This window comes from Camelus bactrianus, chromosome 16, assembly GCF_048773025.1.
Source record: "Camelus bactrianus isolate YW-2024 breed Bactrian camel chromosome 16, ASM4877302v1, whole genome shotgun sequence".
Lineage (NCBI taxonomy): Eukaryota > Metazoa > Chordata > Mammalia > Artiodactyla > Camelidae > Camelus > Camelus bactrianus.
In genome coordinates, this window is record NC_133554.1 from 38,782,619 (window position 1) to 38,792,700 (window position 10,082).

At 40.7% G+C, this 10,082-nt stretch overlaps 1 protein-coding gene and 1 long non-coding RNA gene across 7 annotated transcripts in view; one reads left to right on the plus strand and one right to left on the minus strand.

The window, feature by feature from the left end:
• Positions 1-10,082, plus strand: part of LOC123617799 (uncharacterized) — a 29,164-nt gene that overhangs the window by 197 nt on the left and 18,885 nt on the right. For 2 of the 3 annotated variants that reach the window (XR_006726044.2, XR_012499553.1), the window contains exon 2: positions 409-538. This is a non-coding gene — a long non-coding RNA (uncharacterized LOC123617799). Of the gene's footprint in view, positions 1-408; positions 539-6,940; positions 7,074-10,082 lie in introns of those variants that run through there. The other variant, XR_006726045.2, reaches the window with a different exon arrangement.
• On the minus strand, positions 3,218-9,959 carry RSKR (ribosomal protein S6 kinase related). 4 transcript variants are annotated; one of them, XM_010958269.3, is made up of 12 exons: positions 9,632-9,959; positions 9,004-9,252; positions 8,823-8,906; positions 8,628-8,696; positions 8,193-8,262; positions 7,855-7,959; positions 7,630-7,670; positions 7,362-7,389; positions 7,162-7,251; positions 6,986-7,074; positions 6,750-6,860; positions 3,218-6,318 (listed from the first exon to the last, which is right to left on the minus strand). In XM_010958269.3, the coding sequence occupies exons 1-12, from the start codon at positions 9,686-9,688 to the stop codon at positions 6,094-6,096; spliced, it is 1,218 nt and encodes a 405-aa protein (XP_010956571.1). In that variant the 5' UTR covers positions 9,689-9,959; the 3' UTR covers positions 3,218-6,093. The 4 variants fall into 4 exon arrangements, with proteins under 4 accessions (XP_010956571.1, XP_045374989.2, XP_074199222.1 ...); XM_045519033.2 differs by lacking the exon at positions 7,855-7,959 and having other exon boundaries at positions 9,004-9,249; XM_074343121.1 differs by lacking the exon at positions 7,855-7,959.

The window sequence follows — 10,082 nt, forward strand, 5'->3', positions numbered from 1 at the left end:
GGCCTGAGGTGTGGTTCTCAAACTGCGCTGTAATTTAGCCTTTTCAGGATTTCCGGTGTTTTCTTGGGACTTCCCTCAGAACCGGCTACAAGTTTAACAGTAATAGCTCACAAGCATTGAGCACTTATTAGGCACCTGGCACTCTGCCAAAAGGGTTTAATCCTTTTTGTTTGTTTCGGTTTATTGGGGTGGGTAACTAGGTTTTATATACTTATTTTTAACGGAGTTACTGGGGATTGAACCCAGACTAAGCATGAGCTCTACCACTTTAGCTATCCTCAAAAGCCTTTTATACGTTAACTTCCTTTAATCCCCACAAGGGCCTATGAAGTAGGTACCGTAAATATCCCCATTTTACAGACGAAGGAACTGAGTCACAAATAATGTCTTTTGCCCAATGCCCCACAGGTAGCAAATGGTCGAGTCAAGAGAGCAACCCACACTAACAACATACTAACGATTCTACTGTCGCTTGAATCCCCTGAGTGCGGGAAATTAGCTACTGTAGATGGGGCTGATTTTGGGAAACAGCCTAAAGGTAAGTATTCAGAGTTATAGTTTATGATAAATTATGTTCCTTTTAACACTCCCAGCACCTTATTTACACTCTGAGGTCTTAATGAATTTGGAAAAGGCAATAAGCCAAACAGGAAAAACTGTATTATTAACTACAAGGCTCTCAGGGGAGGGGCTCCTCTAGAACTGTGTTGTCCAGTACCGTAGCCACTAGCCACATGTGGCTATTGAGCACTTCAAATGTGGCTAGTCCAAATTGAGATGTGTTATAGGTGTAAAATACAAACTGAATTTCGATGACTTTGTATGAAAAAAAAGGATGTAAAATATCTTATTTTTAAATATTGATTACATGTTGAAACATTTTAGATAGATCAGGTTAAATTACATTAAAATTAATTTCATCTTTCTACCTAATTTTTAATGTGACTACTAGCAAATTTTAAATTATTTATGAGACTTATATTATTTCTATTGGACACCACCACTCTAAAAACATAATGGCCCCAGCCTAAAGGCGGTAAAGATAACAGTAGTTTGAATGGAAAACTGGGAGAAAAACAACATAAGAACACAAACTTGAGCCTGGGATTCCCCAAGACTCAGCAGAGGGAATCCCAAGGTATATGTACTTCTAGTCAACCCAAAAGAGCCAGCAAATAAAGTAAGGGTGAAGGGGCAGAAAAACCAAGACAGAAAACTCTTTAAGTGCCAGTAGTGAAAGCTTATTATAGAAAGTGTGACTTGGAATGAATGGTTAGTCCTTGTTGCAGTTGGTATGTCAGATGTCAGGTGAGTAGCCAAAGGGATATGTTGCTTCCAGCAGCAAATTAGGAGGTATGTGGAGAGGTAGAGGAAGGGAAAATACTATTGTAAATAGGCAACATAAGCAGAATTAATTTGTTGGTGTTGTTTTGTATGATTTTTTTTAATTTGGTGTTTTTCAAATGATAAAAAATAAATGCTTGTAGCAAATGAAACAATGCAAAGACATATTAAAGGCAAAGCCTCCTCCATCCATTATACCCACTTGAGATAAACAATAGTGTGTATACATTTATAAAAACATATATGTGTGCACACACATATACACACGTTTTGTTTTTATTTTTTCCCCCAAATTAATTGATGTGCAAACTGGGGTCTATGGGGTTGAGGCCTAGTGCCTTTTTTTCCCCTTTTCTTTACACTTGCATTATTCCTCTCTCCCTTCCAGGTTTTCTTTTTCACATTGTTTCCCTCTTTCTGTCTCTCTCTTTCACACACACACACACACACACACACACACACACACACGAAGAAAGCATTGAGTCCTCTACAGAAATGGCATCATTTCTTACACTTTCTGCATTTTTTCCCCCACTCAGTATCTTATACAGAGCCTTCTGAGCTTAACACTATTACAGATCTAATTAATTGATTCATTACTTCATCTTCCTTGCCCTTCTTTAAAAAAGTTTATTTTTCTTTTCTAATTTGTAAGAGTTCTGTGTTACAGACATTGTCATCACATTGCAAATATTTTTCTTTAGATCTATTTTTTGTCCTTTGACTTTATTAATGATATCTTTGGCCACACAAAGATAAAACTTTTACATGGTCAAGATATTTCTTTCCTTTCAGAACATCTGGATTTCTTATCCTGTTGATTCATTCATCAAGTTTTTTATGTAAATATGTTTTTTTCTTTTATAGTGTTTTCATTTTCTGTCCTGGTTTAAGTTATCTCCTCCATCTGTTTGTAGGCCTAGTCTCCCAGATGTTCTAAGATTTTTATTGTTTTGATGATCACATTTAATTGCTAGATGTAGCTAAAATTAAGTTTTGTATATGATGTGAAGTTAGAGTCCAACTTTTAGAAACAATGTAGTTTTTAAATTTTAGGATTAGAGAGTATTTAATTTGCAAAAATACAATTACATAGCCCAGACAGCACCTCTAAGTATCCACTAGGCAATTCTGAGTGAACTCAAGGATAAAACTGGAATTATTAGCCCTGCTACTGTGTATGATGAGGTACTGAACAAAGGAGGCAGTATGACAGCTGCTAATCAGTGGGGCTCCATAAACCAGTAAAACTCATGGAGAGGCCAATGAAATCTGAAATAATGATGTCTCATAATATAAACAAAACCAACCTATACGGAAGAAGGTAGCATGCTTTTTTGTAAGTAAAATAGTCATTCCTGATTAATCTTATCACAATTCTCCATAGTTTGCTTGGGCTGTTACAACAAAGTACCACAGACTGGGTGGCTTAAACAACAGAAATATATTTTCTCACAATTCTGGAGGCTAGAAGTCTGATATCGAGGTGTCCGCAGGGTTGGTTTCTTCTGAGACCTCTTTCACTGGCTTGTAGTTGGCTGTCTTCTCCCTGTATGTTCACATGGTTTTCCCTGTGTGTTTGTCTGTTTCCTAATTTCCTCTTCTTTATAAGGACACCAGTCATATAGGATTAGGGCCCACCCATAAGACCTTATTTTAACTTAATTATGCCTGTAAAGACCCTATCTCCAAATACAGTCACATTCTGAAGTACTGGGGATTAGGATTTCAATATATGAATAGGGAGGCAGCACAATTCAGCCCATTACAGGGGCCAATAACACAGTGAATATGCTTTTATTTAATTAAAAAAATTTTTAAGCTTAGACAAGATTTTTACATTGAAGACTATTTAAAGAAGTAAATCAAGAAATTGAGGTTACCAGTTTATTAAATCAATGAACAAGTGAACAAATGAACAGATCAATATATGATAAAATAACTTAGGTTAGGCATAAAAAACACTGAGTAGAACTATAAGGACACTTTTCTCAAAAGAAGAATATGAGAACTGGTGTTAAGACTAACCTTAAATTCTTAGAAAAGACAGAAGGGAGTAGAATAAAATATCCATACTTAAAGGTATATCTGATTTCTTCTAGGTAGTGAAAAATCAAAATATAGGACTATTAAAAGATCATTTCAGGTTGTATATAAAAATTTTTTTCAAACTGAATTTCATGTGAATAAGTAGAAAGTATCATATTTAAAGGTCAGTGATTCTGAATGAGGATGGAGGGTGGCAGGAAAGACTGCCTTCCAGGGATAAGCATATCAAAACTAGGGGTAGGGCGAGGAGTGGAAGCAGTGCTGTTTCAAGTTATATTTTCTGAAACTTTGATTTTCTATCACTACCTCCATTCTACTCTGAGAATCACTGCTGTAATGCACCACTGATTGAAGAGAGTATGTTAAAAAATGTCCTCATATGATAAGAAATGATTCAAACTACACTTACATGATCACAGTCTCTAAGCTATCTAACATGACCTAGGAAAGGGACCCTAGTGACATTATGTTAACCATGTCCTAAAGAACTTAACCCAATATGCTGCTGTGATCAGAGAGGCTATATAATGTTGGGTCACCTAAACATTAACATTGGGCCAAACACATAGTGTCATAAAATCATCTGCATCTGCCCTTTGAAACAACATCACAGAAATCTGAAACTCATCCCCCACAATTAAGAACCAGTGGTTATAATCCCCTCATTTATACATTAGTTGAAACTAAAATCCAGAGTTAAAATGACTTGTATAAAGACACTGAGATATTTATTGGTGGATCAAGCAAGGCACCAGGTCTCCTAAATTCCAATCTAATACTCTTAACTACTATTTTAGAAGCCATTAATTCCTATTCTTAGTATTCAGAGTCTTTATCCAACGTGCAGTTCTGGTTATTAAAACTTTTAAAATATATAATAAAGCTAAAAAAGTATCTAAAGAGAAACAAATGAGATAATCAAAAGGATTAAGGATACATTCTTTTATTTATTTATACCCTAACCTCATTCTAAAAGGCTTACAAAGATGCAGATAATCTAATAAAATTTTTTAAAAAAAGATTAAAACAGAAAAATGAGAATGAGGAAAGTAAACGTAGAAAAGGAAGATGGAACCAAGAACGTGGCTGGCATACAAAACACGTAACATGAGGTCCTCAACACTTTCTGAAGGTGGGCCACAAACTGGGCTCTAAGTGGTCTAGCATCAGTATGGAAAGAAAAATAGAGTCAGTTGAATATATAGTGTCTTGAAGATAAAAATCAAACAGCAATTCAGGAAAAGCATAACTGAGTTCAAAGGAAATTCTCCCAACTATCCTAAATAGAACATTATGAGTTATGAATTATAATGATAAACAACCCTTTACGGTATCTACAACAATTAAATTTCATAGGGATTTTCATATGGATTGCCAAAGTGCAATCCAGAAAAAGCAGTTCTGCAGAGGCCAATAAAATGCCAGCTATGTACAGGGAAAAATCTGGCTTAATCCAGCGACAAAATGACTATAAATACTACACAGAGTACTTCCCAGACTCTTTGGTCTGGAAAGAGAGATCAGATATAACTAAAAAATAATGAAAATGAAGCTTTTCAGAAGTTAGTTTAAGAAAAATGAAAAGAAGTCATAAAGGCCAGAAATCTATACAAATTTAAGGTCAAGATAATTTCCCTTACTAAAGGAAAAGATTCCTGAGTTACATCTTTAACCTTAAATCTCAAGGTTGATGTCATAACCCCCTTGGCTTGCCCATCACAAACTGAATCCTGGGCCATCTAGGAAAATGATCAGTTTAAGAATCCTTATCTCAGAGGGGAGGGTATAGTTCAAGTGGTAGAGCACATGCTTAGCATGCACAAGGTCCTAGGTTCAATCCCTCCTGGGGATTGAAATTAAATAAATAAATAAATAAATAAATAAATAAATAAATAAATAAATAAATAAAATAAAACAAAACAAAACAAAATAAAATAAAATAAAATAAAATAAAATAAAATAAAATAAAATAAAATAAAATAACCTAACTACCTCCTCCCCCCACCCAAAATTAATAAAATAAATAAATCTTTTAAAAAAGAATCCTTATGTCTTTCAAAGAGGTTTTGTTTTGGGGAAAAAGTGGATAGCTATGTTAATTACCCCTAGAGGGGACATTTAACCCACCCATGTTTCATTTCTTATTCTCTTCCTCACAGTAGGCTATCAGACTTACTTTTTAAATTTTTAAAAATTAGACTGCCTTTGAGCCCCTAGATCATATGTTTTACCTGCATATTTAGGGATTGAAATGCTAGCTTTTGAGACCTCTGAAAAACATTCATACTGCTTCTGACAGGACTATTCAACACATAAATAGCACCTTGGGAACCCATGAAGTGTTATTTTTGCTCACAAAAGGAAACATGGCAGAGAAACAAGGAGAGGGAAAAGTGGAATAAGCTTCTGGCTAAAAGCTTCAGGGTATAAGCACTGGAGAAATGAAACAATGGAAAAGGTCAACATTGTGATCTGAGATGTTAAATTGAGAGATGGGCTGTATGATGGGGTAAGGACTAGGACACCATAGCTGCCAATAGCAGAATGCCCAAGATCTGAACTCTGGTCCAGCACCTACATTAACAGAATGATAAGAGGCTACAAAGTAAAAACAAACTGGATTATCTAGGTGGTCATACTGAGTTGACACTGGAAGAGGTCCTCAGGTTCCTAGATGGCCCCCATCTACAGTAGAGGAGCTCAAGCAAGGCTGAGGTGGACCAGGTAGGACTCCAGGTTACAGTCAAAGTCCTTGAAGAACATAGACTCCGATGATGGACTGGGCTGGGTAGCTTGTGTTTCCATGACAAAGTTCACTGGATGCTTCTGTAGGAGCTCTGGGTCAAAGGCCACACCCCGAAAGAAAGGGTGGACCTGGAAGTGATGCAAATAACGTAGACGGTGGAGGGGATTCTGGCATAAGAGCTGAAGGAAAATAAAGCATGAAGGATGAGGGACTGGGATAGGAAAAGGACTGAACAGAGAAGCTGGAAAAGGAGAAAGAAATTACAAGTTCATGGATCTGTGGAGGGCAGGGAGAAGAACCCCAAAGAGTAGAGAATGTGTAAAAGTGGGAGAAACAGGCTAATTTGGGGGCAAAGGTAGGATATAAAGGAGCTGTGGCCCACTCTCTCAGAATTGGCCTGTTGATGGGGAGGAGCTTTGGAGGACGAATAAAATTTGAAGTGCTGCTTAGAGGGCAAGTAGTGAGGTTAGTACTTGATCAAGTTGAAGCTCCCCCTGCCACCGCCTCCCACCACCAATAATTAATCAGAGAAATGAGGAAATATCACTTCAATGATAAGGAAAAAAGTGAACAGTTTGTAGTCAAGAAGGAAAGTAGAGCTCACCCTTACCTCATGGAGCAGGAGTGAAAGCCCCTGGTTAAGAGAAGCTGGGATCTCAGAGTCATAGTGGGTCACACTTGCCAACATGGCCACATGATCTCTCTCTGCGGGCACTGGGAACTGAGTTAAGGATGGGAGGGTGTCATTGCTTTGTAAGAATAAGGCAAGATTTCCTAAGGTCTTCCTTCTTCCCACCACAGGGCAACTCCTCTCTTCTCTGCCAAACATCACTACCATTCTCTCACCTTTCCAGTTGCCAGAGAGAAAAGCAAGATACCCAGGGACCACCAATCAGCAGCATGGTTATAAGGCCCTCCACTCAGGACCTCTGGGGCTACAGATTTGAAAAATACTTGTCATTGATATCTGTTGACTATCCTCCTCCCCAATGCTTACCCATCAGCTTCAGCCTCTCTCTCACCCATGTACTGAAGAGTGCCACAGATAGTATACGCTCGGGCTCCCTGGGGCAGGTGGCGGGACAGACCGAAGTCTGTCAATTTCAGATGGCCTGTGAAAAATAAGGCGTCAGCACCACTCTATTCCATGTCTCTTCAGCCATGACTTAATCCCAGTCTGAGGTACCTCTCATTCTGGGACTAGGAAAAGAAAAGGACTTACCTCGCTCATCCAGAAGGATATTCTCCATCTGAAAAATCACAGGTGAGAAGTTATTATTCATCCTCTTCCTTTCAACCCTCTTTCATCCTGTACACCTCCCAGCTGAAGACACTTTACTCAGCATTCAACTATACTTGGAGGGCCCTTGTCCAAATTCCTCAACATCCATGAAGGCCCCAAGGTCAACTGTTCTCAGCAGATTTCTTGGACCTGTTGCAACTTCTTACTGAAATCCCTCCTCAGACAAAAAGAAAAAGTATTTAACTACCTTCACATCTCGATGGATGATGCCCAAGTCATGGAGATAACCTGTGGATGACAGCAAGCATGGTGTGTGCTGAAGCTCCCCTGTCCTTTTCAGTTTCCCTGGTAGCTCCCACCCCATTCTTATCCCTGTTCTTTGATGTCTAAAGTTAGTATCAGTTCTCCTCTCTCTGCTTCCCTCCCCCCTTAATTCTTCCCTTACTTCCATTACCACTTCTGTTTCACTTACACAGCACCAGGACCAGCTCAGCAGCAAAGAGGCGGATGGAAGCCTCAGCAAAGCAGCCAACAGTGGACCACAGGGAGTGCAGGTCTGTGCTGCAGTAGCTGCACACTGCAAAGCACCAGAAGTCTAGGCAGTATTTAGAGGCTACTAGGCCTGGGCTCAAGGCATTGTATGCCTCCTGCCCAAACTGATGCCACCTACTATTCTCTCTTCCCTCTGGGAGAAAGTACTATGAGAAGGGGAACAGAGCAAAGGCAGAACAGACCAAAGGGATGGGTAATCTCAGGTGCGGAGTACAGTAGAAGGACCCCTGGGAATGAGGAGAGAAGCCAGTCACTCACTAATGAAGAGGTGCCGTTTTCCCTGCCAGCTGTCCCCCAAACTGTGTATGAAAGGATGGTTGATCTTTCGCTATGAATGAAGAAGACAGGAAGTTAGGAACAGGGTCACTGAGGATCAAGGCAACCAACAAGTCAGGATTTACCTAGTTGTGCAGAAAGGAAACTGATGCTTCCATCTCTCACTTCAGGTGAACTAAATAGTTGGGCATGCCTGCCTGGTAATCAGTACTATAGAACACACTGGGACATGCTGGAGAGATTTCCCTGGCAGGACCCAGAATTACTCTGCTGATAGCTTCTTTTCCTGGGATCTGCTCTGGTTGAAGCACAGGGAGGGATCAGAACCAGGAAGAACAAGACAGTTGGACAAGAAAGGTGCTTTCTCCACCTATGGTTTAGTCCTTCATAGGATCTCTTCCAGGGTTCTGTGCATACCTGGATGCTAACCTCCTCTTTACACTGCCTCAGGATGTCCCTCTGTAGGACCTTTACCTTGGGCACCACCTATAAAATGAGAGGCGTGATGACCCCTAGAAGGAAATAGTACTATTGAATTCCTCCCAACCTTTCTGGAATCAAGATTGGAGGCAGGGACCAGAAAATAATGTGAAATTGTACCTAGGTCCCTACCTTCACTGCAAATACTGCTTTCTGGCCACAGTCTAGCACCTTGAGGACAGTTCCAAAGGAGCCTTTAGCCACAAGGCCTAAAATCTGTACAGAGAAATGGAGAACAGGGCAACTGAGACTCTGGTTGTTTCTAGATTTCTCCCCAAGACTGAGACTCTTTCCAGGGATTCCATTGACCTACCTTCAGTTGCTGATGCCCCCTAAGGGGCCTAATGGGAAACTCCGGCAGAAAGAGGTTGATGAACTGAGGCACTGGCCATTCAGGCAGAGGCTTCTCTACTAGCAGTGGGGCTGGCTCCAGAGATTCCTGGTGCAGGCACTGATGTCCCCGAAGTCCCCACAGCTCATCCAGACCTGATCTGGTTGTCCCCATGCCTGACCAGAGGCTCCTCCAGCCTCGGACCCAGGGGCCCCGGTTGTTGCCACCCTGCTGAGAACCAAGGGAGCCACTAAAGCTTCTGCCCCTGAGGCATTACAAGTTCTGCCTATCTTAGCAGGCACTCCTTCAAATCCCAACCCTAGAGATGTATTTTTAAGCCCCAGGCAAAAGTGTCACTACCCTTGCTTTGGGCCAAGGCCTACCTAGGTTTCTTGGACCTAATTAAAATCCTCTAGGAAAGCAGTATTTAGACATTTTCCCCATCAGAGATTCAGCCTGTACCTCTCATTATAAGGCTGGGATACTTTCATGGTAAAACCTCCCCGCCCCACCCATACAATGGACACCTAACATCACCAGTCAGTTCCCTGGCCTCAAGCCCATGCCTCATTCACCTCCCCTAAACAGGCTGCCAGACCCCATAGCCTACCTTACGAGGAGCAGCCATCTGGACATGTTGCCCCTGCCGACAGCTCACTGCTCCCATCCCCAGCCTCTGCCTCCTCTCCTGCTAAATCTGCTGTCCCAGTTACATAAGCAGTTCCTCCCTCCCCCACCCCATGCTGCATTACACATGAGCCCTGCATTTTCTTTGCAGTTCATGACTAGAGATGCAAATAAGGCAGCCAAACTTCATCCTTATCTCCAAATTCTATGCCCCCTAGTTAAGAATAGGCTTAGAGCCAGGACTAAAATGTGCACTGGTCTCATGAGCTGTTATCAGCATGGGACCAGTGTTACATCAGAACTGGGAGGTATCTGTGATAGAGCTTTGGGCAGGAGGGAAGAGGCCACCCTCATTAGAGTTGCAGCTAGAAGGTGTATCTTGGGTTGATGGGGAGGGAAGGATACAGGTTGAAACCATGCACTCAATACAATCC